The sequence below is a fragment of the Vitis vinifera genome, chromosome 3, assembly GCF_030704535.1.
Source record: "Vitis vinifera cultivar Pinot Noir 40024 chromosome 3, ASM3070453v1".
Taxonomy (NCBI): Eukaryota; Viridiplantae; Streptophyta; class Magnoliopsida; order Vitales; family Vitaceae; genus Vitis; species Vitis vinifera.
Genome location: NC_081807.1, coordinates 9,883,624 through 9,901,773, shown reverse-complemented (window position 1 = coordinate 9,901,773; position 18,150 = coordinate 9,883,624). Strand labels below are relative to the sequence as shown.

The following is an 18,150-nucleotide window of genomic DNA, read 5'->3' as shown; positions in this document are numbered from 1 at the left end:
TCAGGACATCTGGGGTTCTCCACTTGGACATGCAACCAAAATAATACTAAATAGATAAACCCCCTTTTTTTACTTCTCATTGTGGTTGTCTATCATGGTTTGTCAATGTCCTATTTAAAATCACAATTGATGTTCGGATTCACTTCGTGTTTTTTAGGTAATGATTGATTTTCAAGCAGCTGAAAAGCGAAGACTTGAAGAACCTGCTTCTGAAATTGGTCTGGAATCTTTATGTGCAATGGTTTGTCTCTCTTAAACAAGTTCCACGTGACTCTATCTCTTGGTTTTCTACTAAATTAAGTCACCAATTCTTTACTGCTATTGACATTGTATCCAGATTAACAACAATCTACGCTGCTATGATCTAGCATTGGAGCTGAGTAGCAGCACCTTGGAAGCTCTTCCACAGAATTATGCTGAGCAGGTTATGCCGTTATTTTCTTTTTCCCCTGCATCTTTTTTCACTCTTTAGAGGAAGAGGCCAGTTAGCTTTCAATTAATGAGTTCATGATCTGACCAGCCCATGTTTTTTTTTTTTATTTGATAGGAAACAACAATGAATTATATTGAAATAGAAATTAAGAAGTACAATGGAGAGATGAGGAATCCTCCCATAAACAAAGGCTAAACATAATGAATACCAAAAGCAAAAAGCTATTTATTAATTACAAAAAGCAACCTCTCCTTACTAACTTATTAACTTATTATTCCCATTCTAGGTTGTGAGTGCATGTCTCTTAATGTCATGATTAGGTTTGGATGAGGACCCTCCTCCTCCTCCCTCTCCTCTAGGATTTTATGATTTTGTTGATGATAACCCTTCTTCCCCTTATTTCCTTTATTCGTTTTTAACTCAGATGGAGGTTTTTGTTTTGTTCTGCTGAAATTTCTGATGAAGTGCTTCCCAGTCTCTTATAAAGTGACTGATTCTGGTTCTTGGCACAATGGATACTCTGGCTTCTAGGCATGGAAGGCACTCTTTGTGAGAGTCTTTGTGAGAGTAAAAGTGCTACATTGTTTTACTTTTCCATCCTCTGAGATAGGGTTAGCTAGTAAAAAATAGAGCTTCATTTGCCTTGAGATAATGTCAGAATAGAGGCTTCTTCCATTATATAGCATCAGGAGATTCTTTTGTTGTCATCTCCAAGGTGAGACTAGGCACCTTGGCTCCTTGGCACTATGGAAACTTTACATGGGCGATATTAATCTGCACATAAGACTTACAGCTCGTTTGGGAGTTACTCTAGGAGGGTTGCTAGTACTTTCTAAATTTAGAAGCATTTTCCTCACAAAAACCAGGTATTTGACAAAGCTCTAAAAACATTTTTAAAAATCTAGGGAATCACATAAAGTGATTTGTGGACTAGCACTCAGTAAATGTTTCTTCAAAAAATTATCTTTTTTTTTTTCCCCTTACGTAACACATTATTTAAAACACTTCAAAAGCACTTGTTTAGTTTATATTCATATGCTATCCAATTTTCTAAAAAAGACATTTTGATAGAAACACTACCTACAATAGTTAAAAGCTAAAAGCGCTCTTCCCAAAATCACTCCCAAATGAGCCCTTAGAGTCAAGCCTAGGTGGATTGGCGAGGATGCTTAACAGAAAATCAATTCCTCAATCAAGAGGATTGCTATGAATCTGAATTCTTTTTGTGATTTGTTGACGTTGCCATGACTTTTTTGCTAGATGTTTTGCCTTTCATTTTCTTTTGTTCTTTCCGGCTCATCCTTCTTCCTACATGTAATTCCCTTAATGTTTGTAAAGCTTTCTGGTTTCTCATTGAAAAAACAAGAATGAATAATGTTCAGGTATGAGGTCAAAGCAACATAATCATGGACCTTCCACAAGGATGATCAACTAGGCAATATGCATGCGTATATTGAATTTCCTACTAAACATAAAACATATATATATGCAAAACTCAAATACATGCCTCAGGATTGTACAGTTTAATGCAGATCATGAAGCTTCTATCTGTCTTAAGATTGATGCTCTCCTTTATGTGATTGATGTGATAGTACACTTGTTAATTGCACTCCTTTTTGAATGGCTTTTGATGAACCTCATTTTTTTTTATCTTGGCCTCTCAAAACTAACTAGAGTAAATAAGGTTGCATAAGACACCCAGAAATATAAATAAAAAATAAAAAATCCAATATTTTTGTTTGAGGCATAAATTGCATGTATTGCAGAATACTTCTTTGAACCTTTTGATTTTGTTTTCAATTGAGTTTCCCTTTTTTTTCTGTAATTTACAGGTTAATTTTGAAGACACTTGCAAAGGTTTCCTGGAGGTTGCAAAGGTCTGTTGAAGGTTATTTCATTTTTATTTATTTTCTCTTTTACTTTTAAATTATATAGCATGCCATATTTTTTTGTGCACCTCCAGTGTTTCTTGTTGCAACATTTACATCTCTTGGTCTTCTATTCCAATATCAATTACATACACCTCTATGACTTGTTGAAGCTTTTAATGACTTGGTGGATAAATGTGTGTATATATCCTTCTCCTTGTGCTTGGTTTTACCATTGGTTTCTTTGAGTATCAAATTGCTTTAAATTGGTTAGGAATATCTTTTATTAGAGTCATTTATATGCCAATAAGAAAGATATACATGGCTTATTAATTGGCTATTTCATTATGACATGATAATGAATATGGAACATAAGGTGATGAAGAAAAATGACATAACCTAAACATGAGTCTGTAGACATGAAGGGCTCTTGAAGTAGAGCCCACCTGACACCATGTCTGATATGAAGTGGGTCCCACTGGACATTGTGTATAAAATGCAGCTAACGGCATTTTTATCTTTATCCATCTTGATGCTTAATGCTTAGCTAGATCCATGGCAACATCCAAGGAATTCTAATGTATTTTGGGACTCGTTGCCAGTTTTCTTTAGTTTAGGTACCTTACTGAATGTGGAATAGCATCAGAGTTTTGACTTGGTGATTGGGATTAAGCTAGTTGTCTCTAGTGTTCTATAATCAGGGTTGGCCACCTTCTTGCCATCATTCTTTGAGGGGAATTGAGGAGTAAATCACAACAATTTTTCATATTATACTTTGTTTCATGTGGCACTAACTGACTTGGCAAGAGTCTCCTGGAGGATATGCTTACAAAAGGTAAATATCGAGCCTTCAAGGATAGGTATTTGTCTTCCTATCAATAGGCTCTGAGCATTTTGAAATTTTCAGGGAAAACTGTGTCAATTATTTGAGAAAAAGCTTTACAGTCATTGTAGCGCAAATCCCAACCCAAGGACATCTTATATCAAAATTACTTAAAATCAAAGAAGTTAGAGACTTGAAATGCAGTCCATGGAGCTCTTGGTGAACTTTTGAATAAAATATTAGACAGCAGAAAGACAGGCTGGAAAGATCCTTGTGACCCTCTCACCATGATTTTGTCACCTCATTACTGAAGGGCTACTTTACCACTGCAAGGTCAAGTCATTACCTTCGCCATTGTACCTTAACATGGTCTGTATCTTAGCATAAAAGAGCCCTAAGATAGAGGGATCCATTTCAGCTTAACATTAGAAGTCTCTCTTTTGTTGATTGCCAATTATTCTTTACATGACTTTGTGTAAATATGCCTCGTTGTTGATAGGAGAATGCTATAATGTGTTTGGTGGTTTGAAAACTGAACTTGATGAAATAAAACTAGTTTTTCCTTTGAATTCATTCCACTGGGCTTTAATCTTTTAAAAAAAGGGTTTTGTTAGCATATCTCAACGCAAAATTTGTCTTTTGTTACGTTCATATGTTAATAATCTTATGAGTTTCTACAAACAGCTATTTTTACACATCTTGAAGTGAATGTTTCAAACTCCATTAATATTTTATCAAAATATATATCAAGCATTGAAATGTGCTTGTACAAAAATTTTCTGCAATATCCACATTCAAAAGAAAGCTATTCCAGGAGAACATTTAGAAACTTATGTGCATTATACCTCAAACCACAACCAGGATATGCTTGTAAATCCATCCCAAGATTAGTGTGGTAGTGACATGTATTCTATTAGTGATAGAGTTTCTTTTACTGGCTAGGTTTCTTCTATAGGAGAATTACTCATGAATACTTACTTTCAACATCAAGTAGCTACTTCCTATGAAGTTTTAGAATTTATTGATTTTTCTTCTTCTCATGTTACCATGTTTTGCTTTATGACTACAGTAATCTGTGCCTAACTGCAGCAATAAAATAGATGCATAATAGAGTTCCATGTTAAAAAGCTGATATTAATTTATTCATTTGTTTGAATGTGGAAAATTTGGGCGGTTTATTTCTTCATGTACCATTTGGAATGTTATAGCTATTATTCATATTGGATTTAGCATCATATATCTTGGAGAACTATTGAATTGCTTATTGATGGTAGGAAGCTGTGCATCAAACTGTGAGTGTTATATTTGAAGACCCAGGAGTTCAAGAGTTACTTGTCAAGCTGTACCAGAAAGGTGAAAATTTTACCATTATAAACCTCCTGTTTGAGGTTTTCATGGTGCTTGTGGTAAAGATGTGCTCATTCATCTTGTAAATATTTCATGTCTGCAATTAAAGCTAATTGTCTTTGTCCTTTCCTTTTTTTCTTTTTTCTTTTTTATCAGAAACGAAGAAGAATATATTAATAGAAGAACAGAAACAGGAGAGACAAAAGAAACAAAAGAAAGAGAAAAAACCAAGGGAAGGATGAGAGGTCCTTCCTACACAAATTGAACAAAGGAGAAAACTCCCAACAATAGAACTCTAAAAACAAAGAGAAACCCAACAATCTTCAAACTTTTGAAGCGCAAACTACAATCCAGTTGAGTTGTAAAACATTTTGAGGAACTCCTCTAAAAGCTTTAGTATAAGAAGCCCATAGAGAAGAATAAAACCGAATCAAATCCCATAACATCTCTTCCGTTTTCCCTTTATTTTCAAAGATCCTATTGTTTCTCTCTTGCCACACCATCCAAATCAAAGTAAGGCAAGCAATTTGCCAAAGTGTCTTCCCTTTTAATGAGTTCCCCAAGCCTTTAAAAGTAATAACCAACATGTCCTCAAGACTCCTTGGAGGGACCCAAACCAACCCTGCTAGATTGAACAACCTGTGCCAGAGTCCAATGGTAACGGAACAATGAAGAAAAAGGTGGTCAATCGACTCTCCATTTCCTTTGCAAAGAATGCACCATTGAGGATAGAGGGCTTTGTCCCTTCTCAATTGCAACTTGTCATTGGTGCTTACCTTCCCATGTGCTACTAACCAAGCGAGGGCCTTAACCTTTGAAGGGACTTTTGAACTCCACAAGAACTTGGCCGGAAAGAACAATATAGGATTTGAGATTTTTGACAAGGCCAAGAAAAAAGATTTCACTAAAAACAATCTTGACGAAGACAAAGACCACGCTCTTGAATCTGATGAAGAAAGAGAGAAAAGTATAAAACTAAGGGAGGACATTAATCTCTGAAGAAGATCAATTTCTAAATCCGTAAGATTGCGGCGAAATTTAAATTCCAAGACAATGGAAAGGAATTGCCAAGAACATTTGAGACAGTGAGGTTTTTCATAGAAATAACTCTGTAAAGATCAGCAAATTGAGAACACAAAGTTTGGTTACCCCACCAAAGATCTTCCCAGAAACGAATTCTCTCCCCATTGCCCACCACTAAGCGGACAAAAGGGGAAAACTCCTGGAAAACTTGAGCAATAGCCTTCCAAGGTCATCTGTGTGACCATCTAAACACCATGTTGGCGTCCCTTCCATTAGGATGTGTCCCATATATACTTGCAATAACCTTATGCCAAAGACCACTCCTTTCTCTAGGGAACCGCCAAAGCCATTTCCCTAAGAGAGAAATATTTCTCATAGAAGTCTTCCCAAAGCCCAAACCTCCCAACTCCTTTGGTCTACTAACAACCTCCCATCTGATAAGATGATCTTTCTTCCCTTCCCCCGCCCTAGACCAAAGAAAATCCCTTTGCATCTTCTCAATCTTTGAAGCTATTGATACTAGGATTTTAAAGAGGGAGAGGAAGTAGCTAGGGATGTGAGATAGACAAGACTGAATTAAAGTAATCCTCCCTCCCAAAGACAAAAAGTCATTTTTCCAACCGTCCAGCCTCCTCGAAATTCTCTCAACCACCGGATCTCAAAAGCCTATTGTCTTTGGGTTTCCTCCCAATGGAAGGCCTAAATAAGACAAAGGCCACTCTGACACTCTGCAATCCAAAACCGATGCCAAACTAGACAACGACTCTTGCCTAGTGTTAATACCTGAAATGGTACTTTTTTCTAAGTTGATTTTTAAACCAGATACTTGCCCAAAAACCAAAAGGATAATCTTGAGGTTTTGGAGATGTTCCATAGAGGCTTTAGAGAAAAAGATGGTGTTATCAGCAAACTGTAACAAAGACACTCTAGTCCTATCCCTCCCCACAAAGAAACCCTCACTTATCCCAGTTTCCTCTGCTCTGATCATCAACCTACTTAGAACATCTGCCATTAGAGTAAAAAGGAAAGGAGAAAGGGGGTCTCCTTGTCTCAAACCTCTAGAGGCCTTAACCCAACCCTTTGCATTCCCATTAACTAGGATTGCAAAACTTGATGAAGACAAACAGCCCCTTATCCAAGATCTCCATTTCTGGCTGAACCCCTTCCTTTGTAGCACATGTTCCTTTTGAATGAGAAGATAATACCTGATGTTCCTGAAGCCTAGTTATTGTGGTTGACCTTGGCTGTCAATATGTGCAATTATGTAACTCATCGCCACACTGTTGTTCAGTGATGTCTTCAAAGTAATAGTTGTAATTGAGAGAATGCAATGATTTTTTGGAAAACAAACTGTTGGTGGCTTAGCATTCCTTTAGACAACATGCAATACTAAGTATCTAGGCCAAAATACCGGGACTGTCTTGATAAAATTTCTTATTCATTCGACAGCCTGCTAGAATTCATCCGTCCATTAGTACTATATTCCAACAGTCAGATTGGTTTTGAACCTAATTTTGGCATCAATGGAAGATTTGATGAAACTTCTTGGTTCTCATGTTACATCAAATATAACTGCTTGAGAAGTAGATCCATTGTGTTGCTTCATTCTTATGTAATGTTGTAAGAATGTTAATGGTGAATTTCTTTTAGTTTTTTTTTTTTTTTTTAGAAAAAAAGAAAAAAGATCGACTTGAATTTCTTTACTATCTCTTGAATCATTTTTTAAATTCTAACCAGGTTCGCTGTTTGTCTACATTCAGAGTGGTGCGAAGGACAGGTTACAGAGTACTTGGTTGCAACATTTGGTGATTATTTTATGGATGTGAAGATGTAAGTCCTCTCTCAGATCTGGATAACCCTATTCTTTAGCTTTAACCTATATTACATGAACTAAAGCATGATTTTTTGGTATGGGGATCTATCATTCTTTAAGCCCCCGACAAGGCTAAATAATCTAAGGGTCAGGTTTTATTATTTAACATTCAGTGCAATAAATTGTATATTGCAGTTCCAATATGGGTAATTACATGAAGGCATAAGATAATTGAAACAAAAATAGAATTATCAAAGTGTCTGAAGGAATTCTGATCAAAAAAAAAAAAAAAAGTGTCTGAAGGAACCCATGGTGCTACGGATTAGGTTCTCATCCTTGCTGAACTGGCCTGCTCAACAACAGGTGTTTTAGATAGATTTTACTATCCATGTAATGTAGGTTTTAGCTTAGCATGTTCTGCCATGCTTTCATCCCGTTTTTTGGACAAGTCAAAATGAAAAATAGACTAATATATTGTCAGTATTATCTTTTATAATTATGAAAATGAAGTTTTCTGATTAATTATATTGAAGTTATGGAGCACAAAGGGTTAAGTCTTGTGCATTATAATGTCTATCCTTATTAAGCTGTGAACACAACAAGATAGCATTGCACTTGCATAATATGGTTACTAGATTGCGATAAAAACAATAACTTCTTTAGCAACATGGTGAGAAAAATATTGAGTTAGCTGGGCCACAATATTTGATGGTTGCATGATTGAGGCTATAAAATTTACCAGATTATATCTTCTAGCTGTTTGTCCATACTCATTTTTCCAGCTGAGAGAGAGAAATGTAGAAGTGGAAACCTATTCCTAGTAGTAAATAAAAAAATGAATGATGTATGTTAGAGGGGAAAAATTAGGATATTATGGGATTGGTTAGAGGAGAGGGGTCATTGGAATCTCTGTTTTTCTAGAAATCTTAATGATTAGGAGCTTAATGATATTGAACAATTTTTTGCTAGATTGCAAGGAAAGATAGTTAACGGAGAGGAGGATAAATCAATGTGGATGGATTTGAGGAATGAAACCTTCTCAGTGAAGTCTCTTTATGCTGCCTTAGAGTTGGAGAGTTCAACTTCTTTTCTAGCAGGGGTCGTTTGGAATCCATAGGGTTCATCTAAAGTAAGTTTCTTTGTGTGGGAAGCTTGTTGGAAAAAGGTTTTGACTCTAGATTTGCTTCAAGAAAGAAGGTGAATGCTAGTTAATAGATGCTTTCTATGTAAAATGGAAGAGGACTCAGTTGATTATATTCTCTTTCATTGTCCAAGGCAAGGATTCTTTGGCAATTGTTTTCTTCATGTGGTGTTTCTTGGGTTCTGCCAGCCACAGTGAGAGACTCTGTTAAGGTAACATGGATCCTTCATCAAAAAAAGCATAAGAAGGTTTTAAGAGTTGCTCCTTTATGCATCTTTTAGAATATTTGGAAAAAGAGAAATCAAAAGTCGTATAAGAGTGAGGAGTAGTCTATCAAGATTATGAAGAGCATTTTCCTTAGTAATCTTTCATTTGAGGGTAAAGTTGTACATGGGTGATGAATATCTCTAATTGAATTTGTTGATTAGTTGGTTTAGTGTTGTCAAAAGGTAAAAGGTGTTGTCAAGGCTATAGAACTCGTTTTAACCTAAGGCGGAAGGTGAAAAACAAGGCAATAGCTTAGGTATAGTAAGTAGTTAAAAAATATACATGTATTTACATATTAGATGGCTATCCAATATAAGTATTGTCTTCAACAATCAACATCATTAATTTTTTATCCCTCATTGTGTCTTATAAAATTAAAAAAAAAAATAGTAATAATTATTCAAAGTGTTAAATATTTTACTCCGCATCATAGAAAACATTATGATGTGTAAAGAAATTCTCCCTATCTAAATGCATATTTTAATTTTCCAGGCATCTAAAAAACAAAATAAGAGAATAAACATCTTAAAGAAGCTTTGGGCGTCATCATCATAGTGATCATTGAAATTAAAATTGTCATCATTTCCATCAAGACTAGATTGATGGTTCTCCATCTTATTATCACTATGATCCATAATATAATATTTCATCTTATACTTTATTTAATTTGATGTTAGATTAAATCAAATTATAATCTAAGAGTGTTTAATCTTGATCCATCTATGCCTTATGTCTTATCCTAAGACAACCGCCTTGGCATCAACTCTTTGAAGCAGCCTTGCCTGAGTCTTCAAGAGGCAACTTTTGTCTGTCCTTGGCCTAGTGGCCTAGGCTACCCGATCACCTTTGATAACACTAAGTTGGGTTTTTGGTAAGGGAGGGAATTGTTTTTTGTAATCCCACCTTAGTTGTTCCTCAACTCTTTTGCATTGTTCTCTTTGGCACTCTTTGTATATTTCCTATGTACCTCGATGCAGTATTTCTTTGGCATGTGTTTATAATATTACATCATTACCTATCAAGAAAAAAAAAATGATATCAGAAAGAGTGTACACATTAGGTTATTGTGTACATTGGGTGCAACAACACCCCCCACCCACCCCCCCAAAACCCCCTCTGTTTTTTCCTTTTTTTGTTGGCTCTTTTTAATATATCTTTTTGTTTGCCTATTAAAAAAAAAAAAAAATATTAGGTTGATAACCTAATGATGGTTAAGTTTTAGAATGTATAGTGAGATGCAAAATCTCCTTGACATAAGTTTTCCCCTATTGAAGTGTTCCTGACACCCAAACAAATCAAGCTAGTGGAGAGAAGGTTTTGTATGGTGCAAAGTAAGATGTTCAATTTGCAAAAAGATGGCCAAGGAGAAATTAGGTTTTCCATTATTAGAGAGAAGTTTATGGTTTGAGCAAGATGAAGTCAGTGAAATCATCAGCCAACTGAATCCAATTTCTGCACTGGAGAAAGAAATGGATTTTGAAAAAATCAATCAGGGATGATTCCAGAACTCAATTGGTTGAGATAAATGGAAATCAGAATGGAGATTGATTAGGATCATAGAATTTGTGGGGAATAGAAAGACATTGCACCTGTTAATTTGGAAGGTGAGGAATTGCAGCAGACGGTTGATGTTGGTTTCTTGATTGCATTGGCCTCTCCTCTCAAGGAATTGTGAAGAATTTTGTAATGGGTGCAAGTGCTGTTACTGAAAGTGCTCAGAGAAGCGGCTAGGGCAGGTGGGACACCTGACACTTGACAGGATGCAGCAACTTTCACCTGGCAACAGGCACCAGGAGCGTGCCTCTCAGGCACATGAAAGGACACCCAAATTCTTGTGCAGCTTTTTTTATTGGGCATGTTATTTGTGTAGGTTGTTCTGCAGAAAACCTTAGTTATTTTTCTAATGAAAAACAAATGCTAGCTATGTTGCACTGGTGCACTCCATGGTAATTTCTCAAATAAAGGACCTAAACCTAGGCCTCTCATCCCTTTCTTCTCTCTCCCTGTCTTTCAAGAAACCCTAACCTCCTTCTGATCTCTTTGCTCCCCTCACCTCCCAGCTCACACTCTCATGGAAAAGAGGATGCATTTTGCTATGTAAAGATGTCTGATATCTTCTTCAAGGGAATGTGGTATTTTCTGTTTGTAGATAGATAGGTAGATACATAGAGGGAGGGAGAGAGAGAGAGAGAGAATAACTATGATGCTTGATCTATTTTAATAATTTTTTAACAATGTTTTTAAGGGGGAGAAAAGGGTGGTGTTAGATGCAAAGTTATGAGGGTGAGCAGCATATTATACAAATACATTGTAGGGGGCACCATCACTTTCTAGAAGCATAATTTCAAGTTTACAAGAAGTTCATGCTCCATAATAAGTTTGCTGAATCCAGCCTGTTGATCTACTTTTCTGTGTCTCATTTTCATATTTAAGTTAAAAACATCTCTTATTTACTCTAAATCTTTTGTGACAAAGGTACATTGAAGAAAGATCATTTAGGAGATTTGTTGAAGCTTGCCTGGAAGAAACTGTGGTTGTTTATGTTGATCACCTCCTGACACAGGTTTTTGTTGAAAAGAATTTATAGTTTCCCATTTGTTGGATATATTTTTGTATGTATCCTCCTGTAATATCTTTTGTTTCCTTGCATGAATGGCTTAATGATGCTTGTGATTGCAGAGAAACTATATAAAGGAAGAAACCATTGAACGGATGAGGCTAGATGAAGAGGTTATCTTGGATTTCTTTAGGGAGTACATAAGTGTCTCCGTAAGTGCCACCACCTTGACTTAAGTTTACTAGAAATACAGTTACCTCAATATTTTTTCTAGTGTAATTTTCTTGATCTATTCATCTGCAATGCTTCTTACTTCCTCCACATTTCCTTGACTTATGTGTTACAGAAAGTTGAAAACAGAGTCAGGATACTGAGTGACTTGAGAGAGCTTGCTTCCGCAGAGAGCCTGGATACTTTCACACTCATCTACACAAACATTCTTGAACATCAACCCGATTGTCCAGTAAGTGCTATTAAAAATAGTGTTCATGGTAGTGACCATTTTTCGTTTTGTGGTTCTGAGTATCAAATTCCAAATAACCTAATAGCCTCTAGCTATTTTCATATCGAAGAAAATAATATTTAATATTGGCACTTTGTCACCATCCCAGTAATTTGTATTCTGTTCATTTTATTTTGTTTCCAATTAACTGTCGATGTATTAGAATTTTCTTGGAATTCCTGAATTCCTATGCTCAGAATGTTTCTGTTAAGAATCTCAAGCATCTTTACTTTCTTTGGTTTGCAGTCTGAGGTGGTTGAGAAACTAGTTGGACTGCGAGAAGGCATACCACGGAAGGATGCAAAGGAGGTAAATTCAACCTTATAATTAGTTTCTCTTACATCAAACCCAAAATTATTTACTTTGGAACCTTAAGAGGATGTAAATCCCATGAAATAGCATTCTGTTGGAAGTGTAATATTCAGGGATGAGACACTAAAATCATAAAATATGACAATTTCACTAGTGTTAAGAAGTACAAATAGTCTTTCTATCATTTGTAGGAAGTACCCTGAAATTTAGTGATTGGGTCTGCAACCATAAAGCGTAATTGGGAAACTTTTATCACTTCTAAAATTCAAGTTTCAAAGTATGAAGCATCATCAGTTTCAGTTTCAACACATGAATATGATATTGATTTAGAGGGAAGGGGCTCATCTGCTTCAAATTTGATATCAATACATGTCTTTCTCAAACAGGTTGTCCAAGAGTGCAAAGAAATCTACGAAAATTCCCTTGTTGGCGGTAACCCCCCAAAGGCAGGTTTTGTTTTCCCAAAGGTGAAGTGTCTTACAGCTTCCAAGGGATCGTTATGGCGGAAGCTGACTTGAGAGCTCCCTCCCTAGTATCAATGCTTTCATTTTGATCATAGACAACAAAGTAGTGCATTACACAAGCCTGTAGCCACCCCTGATGGAAAAGTTGCAGTTGTATTTCTTTTTGCAAACCAAGAGTATACTTTTCTTCAGTGTTTTACGACTCTCTACATTGTTGATTTTGCATTCCATTCATTGTAGATATTGAATTTCAGTGTTGTTCAAACTGGGTTTGTTCTATTTGGTGTCTCTTGTATTTGAACTGCTGATTCCTTGGAAGCCATGTTGGAATTGAGTGTTACTTTCTTGCAAAATCTAATGGATGTATTAGTCCTCTTATGGATTATGTGTTTGAAGTTTGTGTTGTTTCAGATACCTCAAATCCTGGCTCCGTAAATGCCATTGGTTTATTTCCTTTTCAGTAAATCCTGTTTCTAGAAGCCAAGTCATTTGGAAAAAGCTTCTGATATAGACTAGTAAAAGTTGTTCATCCTAACACTAGATTTATCATTTACTAGGAAAAGCAAAAAAACGAGTAGATTGTATGGTTTACATGCAGATATGAGGGATGAAGTAGAATAGATTTGAATGTGTATGCTTCCTAGCAACCAAGCATTTCAGTTCAAATCCTCATCCAGTTGTGCCCCCTAACATGGATGATATGCCTTCTCATGACATCCTTACTCCTGTGGGACTTGCTTCTTCAAATCTGGCTTTGTAGGGCCATTCTTCGTGTTTTATTTGTCTATAATGGACCAGCTCCTAACATTTGACTCCTCTTTCTTGTCTTGTGTGTGACCCTTGTTCCATTCTCCTGTGATTGATAATCATCTCTACTTTCAAATTTTCCTTCTTCATTATCCTTCCTTCATGTCACTCACATAAAAGTTCTACAACTTCATTTTTAGACATCTCGTGGTTTTTGAACTAGGGTGGATTATGGAACAAATATTTTCAGAGATCTGTCTCACTAAGAAATATAAGGAAGTTATAAATAGATTTGGATTTTTTTTCCTTTTTATTCCACATGGGTAGAGTTACTAAATCTTCTTTTATTCAGGACTATTTGCAAGGGAAGATGATTGAGATGGGTAAACGGAGGGGCAACCTTTACATTCTGGATCCAGCCAACCTTTTTCCTATCTCAGGTGTTTGTAATAATGTCTCTAAGAAAGAACATGAAGTTTGGCATTCTCATTTAGGACATCCCTCTTATGTTAGGCTTAATATTTTGAAAAATGTACTGCATTTTAAACAACTAGTTATTGAAACACCTCATTGTTCAATTTGTCATTTAGCAAATCAGAAATGTTTACCATTTCCTAATTCTAATTTTGTGTCAATTTCTGCTGTTGAATTGTTGCATTTGGATACTTGGGGTGCTTTCCATTTACCAACCCATGATGGGTTCCATTATTTCCTTACCATTGTGGATGATTTTACTTATTTTACTTGGGTGTATTTGTTGAAAGTTAAGTTTGATGTTGCTATCGTTTTTCCTGCATTTTATAGTCTTGTCCACACATATATGGTGTTAAAATCAAATCAGTTCGTAATGATAATGAACCTGAATTAGCTTTCACAAATTTCTTTCACCCATGCTGTGGAAATTCCAGAGTGGCAACAAGCTATGCAGGCAGAACTCCAATCTCTTAAGGCGAATGGTACATGGTCCTTAACCACCCTTCTTCCTAGTAAACGAGTTATGGGATGTAAATAGGTTTACAAATTAAAATTTCGAGTTGATGGTACACTGGAGCGTCACAAAGTACCCTTAGTTGCAAAAGGATATACCCAACAAGAAGGTGTGGATTATGTTAGATACATTTTCCCCAGTGGCTAAATTGCTAACGGTTAAACCTTTGTTGGCTTTAGCCGCTATTCATGGGTGACATCTCATCAAATTGGATGTTAACAACACTTCTCTTCCGGGTGATTTAACCGAAGAGGTTTACAGGTGCTTAACTACCAAAGAACAAGGAGAAACACCTATAAAAAAAATAAGAAAACAAAGGGCTGCCTGAATAAGCTTTCAACCATCGTCGCTCCTCTATACATCCTCCTTTTTTGGGGTCATTGCTGGGGCTCTGCAGAGGGGGCACACATTCTTCACCAGCACCCACTTCTTCAAGCAATCTGCATGGTACTCATGCCCACAATCAAGAAATCCAATCTTCTCTTCATTCTCATACTCCTCCTGGCATATAATGCAAGAATCCTTTTCCTGATCCATACTTGCACCCTCTTCCAGATTCAGACAAGTTGAAGATATATAAGTTCTAGTTTTTAGACAATTTGTAATGGATTCCTCTGAAAGCCCTGTGCCTACTTCCCCTACTTGATAAGATGCTGAAAGATCTAGTATGGCAACTTCTTCTTCTGGGAGCGTTCTCAAGTAAGGCAGATTACCATGTCTCGATGTTGCCTCAGGTGCGACTCCCCCTTGATGAGATCGATCTATCCTGATCCAAGTAGGTGGAACAGGTCCTGGATGCCTGTGCCCTGCCTCTGCACCAACCTGAGGAGGCTCAGGACTACGTGAACTAATCGTGGCAAGTCTATAAGAAGATGCCACTACTTGAGGGTGGAAATGTCTTCTTGCTCCTTGCATAGGTGGTGGTGGTGGTGGTGGTGGATAATGAAGATTATGGTGCCGGTGAAGGACAGGAGGTTGAAGGTAATCTGTGGAACTTCTGCCACTAGATGTATCATGATATCCCTGTATACCCACATTCCCAGCCTCTCTAGAACCTCCACTGATATTGCTCCCATGCAAATAAGGTAAAGCAAGTCCATGATTCCAGGCCAAAGTTCCCCCACCACTACCATTATTGCCTGATTGTTGGTCAACCCAGGGATTGCCAGAAGGCTGAAAAGGATGGCCAATATGGTTTCCTTGCACCAAATGGTAATGATTATGTGCCAGAACAGAATCCGGCCCAACAGCACCTGATCTGTTCCTCACACTTCTGTGAGATCCTACTTCCATGATTGAAGGAGCATTATTCCCTCTGTACTGCGGCTGGGCAAAGGCCAAAGATGCAGAATCCATCACGGGAACCCCGAATTCAAGATGCCTTGTATTGAAAGGGGGAGCCGAAGAACTAGAGCTTGCAAAGCCATTAAAATAGTGAAAATTCCCCAGGATGCCTTGAGCATTCTTTCGATCATGAATGTTGGATCGAGGAGCAACAGCTATATCAAGACTTGGGAGTGGATGATGAAGGCGAATCCCATAGAACATAGCAGAGCCATCATAATGCTGAGGTAAATGAGGCGCATCAAAATGACTTGAATTCTCTGGAGCTGAAAACATGGTGTGGGAAATTTGTTGGACTAAACATTTGGTAATCTTCCATTTATAGAAAATAGAAACTTCTAATTCTAATATATTTCTACCGTTTAAAACTTTACATCTCAGAAATAGAAAGAAAAAAATATTCTCTTTTCACTTTTTAGAAACCAAATCTTATTATTATTATTATTATTGAAAAATCAAAATTCAAATTTTTATTTATGAAATGTGATTTCTACAAATTATTAAAAAGAATATTCTAATCCAATTCATTAAGAAAATGATTTTTACAACTTCAATTCAAAAAAATCCCACCTCATTTTTATTAAAATTTTTTTTTTACATAATCCTTAGAAAAAAAAAAATATCTCCAATCCCAATTGAAAGAAGAGAGTGTTTTTTTTTTTTTTTTTTTAATTTCATTGAAAAGGTATTTCACAAATTGAATTTAACGTTTTAAAAAAAAATTCTTCAATTTTATTAAAAGATGTTATTTTTAAAAAAAGAGTTTAAAAAATATTTTTAAAAAAAACACAATGGGATTTTATTACCTCTTTTTTAAAAAAGATTTTTGTAGTTTCATCCAAAAAACATTTTTACAACTTTTATTGAAAAAGCATGACTTTAACCATTATTATTATTATTTAATAATTTTTAATTTTTAATAATATTAAAAAGGATTTTTTTTTAATATTTAATTTTTAAAATATTTCTTTCATCTGCTTGACATTAGTTTCACCTAAGTGGTAAAGTTCTCATTGTTTGTTAAATTTCAGCCATGGCAGGTGGAGATGTCCACCAATTTAGATGCATTTGTTAAAAAATCAAAGTGAAATTTCATAGTAAGGTGGCACATCAAAGTTGGAAATTTTAATGCATGTGAGATCAAGGTTGAATTTCAAGTGCATGAATAACAATGGAGAGGATGGTCTTCAATGATATGAAACATGGATGTGACCTAAGATGCATATCTCCTGGCATAGGCTTCGGCTGTCTCATTCCATGTGATGGGCTGCACTCCTACCTGTGCCTATGCAGCATTGTGGGTGTCGTGAGAAATGAGCCAGGGTTGAACCTAAGATGTAAATGGCTAAGAGAAACTTGTGAATCCCCATTTTTTATGTTCAGGGTGTTGGAATTTTAAGGGTATATTTTTATACATAAATTTGGAGGAATTCATTCAAAACCCGAGTTGTACACATCTCGCTTTCAGAGTGTAGCTAAGGCGAGATTTAGCTGTTGAATCCTAGAGGTAGACCATTGGTACCCTAGTGCATCGAGTTCATATTTGAGGAAGGTGGATCTATTTCAAGGACAGTGTTTGTCACGCCTCAGCCGATAAGTTTTTTTTTATACTCATTATGTTCTTTGTTTGTGTCTTTTGGGCTAGTCTTTAGTTTCCATACCCTTAAAATTCCAACAATCTTGAAATATATCCAAATGGAAGCTTCCCTAGTTCACACCTGTCCTGACACCTCTAAAATTGATCCCTTCAATGGGACATTCTTTAAGAGATGGCAAGAAAGGGTTTTCTCTATAATTGATGTGGTGAACTTGGAACACATTTTGATTGACCCAAAACCAGAAGATGGTTCTCATCTGTTACCAACCAAGAAAACTGGTAAAACTTCTTATGAGTTGTGGAAGGGTTATGCACCTAATATAGCATACCTGAAAGTGTGGGGGTGTTTAGCTAAACTTCTTCTCCTTGAACTTAAAAAGCAAAAATTAGGTCCTAAAACCTTTGATGCAATGTTGGTAAGTTCAGGAGCACCCTTGAACTTGTGGGAGGAAGCTATCCTATCTGCATGTCATATTCAAAATAGAATATCTTACGAGAAAAATGTGTGTAAATTGGTTAAATCACTATATGGGTTAAAACAAGCTCCCAAACAGTGGCACAATAAGTTTGATCATATGTTAGTAACTAATGGATATTCCATTAATAATGTTGATAAGTGTATCTATAAAAAGTATGAGGATAACACATGTGTAGTCATCTGCCTTTATGTTGATGACATGTTGATCTTTAGAACTAGCCTAGATGTTGTGTGTGAGACCAAGAAATTCCTATGTTCTAAGTTTGATATGAAAGACCTAAGAGAGGCAGAGGTGATTCTAGGAATTAAAATAATTAGAACACCTAATGGGCTTAAACTTTCTTAAGAGCACTATGTTGAAAAGATCCTAAGGAAGTTTGAACACTTTGATTATAAACCACTATCAACTCCTTATGATCCCAGCTCACAGCTGAAGAAAAATAGAG

General features: G+C 36.1%; 2 protein-coding genes across 2 annotated transcripts in view; one reads left to right on the top strand and one right to left on the bottom strand.

The window, feature by feature from the left end:
• Positions 1 to 12,945, top strand: part of LOC100247582 (exocyst complex component SEC6) — a 43,941-nt gene extending 30,996 nt beyond the window's left edge. The window contains exons 17-26 of the mRNA XM_002264696.5: positions 158 to 241; positions 338 to 424; positions 2,266 to 2,310; positions 4,399 to 4,477; positions 7,255 to 7,324; positions 11,191 to 11,278; positions 11,395 to 11,484; positions 11,619 to 11,735; positions 12,021 to 12,083; positions 12,473 to 12,945. Of these exons, the coding sequence (XP_002264732.1) occupies positions 158 to 241; positions 338 to 424; positions 2,266 to 2,310; positions 4,399 to 4,477; positions 7,255 to 7,324; positions 11,191 to 11,278; positions 11,395 to 11,484; positions 11,619 to 11,735; positions 12,021 to 12,083; positions 12,473 to 12,604 (855 nt within the window). The 3' untranslated portion in view covers positions 12,605 to 12,945. The remainder of the gene's footprint in view (positions 1 to 157; positions 242 to 337; positions 425 to 2,265; positions 2,311 to 4,398; positions 4,478 to 7,254; positions 7,325 to 11,190; positions 11,279 to 11,394; positions 11,485 to 11,618; positions 11,736 to 12,020; positions 12,084 to 12,472) is intronic.
• Positions 12,946 to 14,383: 1,438 nt separating this feature from the next.
• LOC100257670 (probable E3 ubiquitin-protein ligase ZFP1) lies at positions 14,384 to 15,905 on the bottom strand. The gene has a single exon (XM_002264222.4). The coding sequence runs from the start codon at positions 15,903 to 15,905 to the stop codon at positions 14,640 to 14,642; it is 1,266 nt and encodes a 421-aa protein (XP_002264258.1). The 3' UTR covers positions 14,384 to 14,639.
• Between the last annotated feature and the right edge of the window lie 2,245 nt (positions 15,906 to 18,150).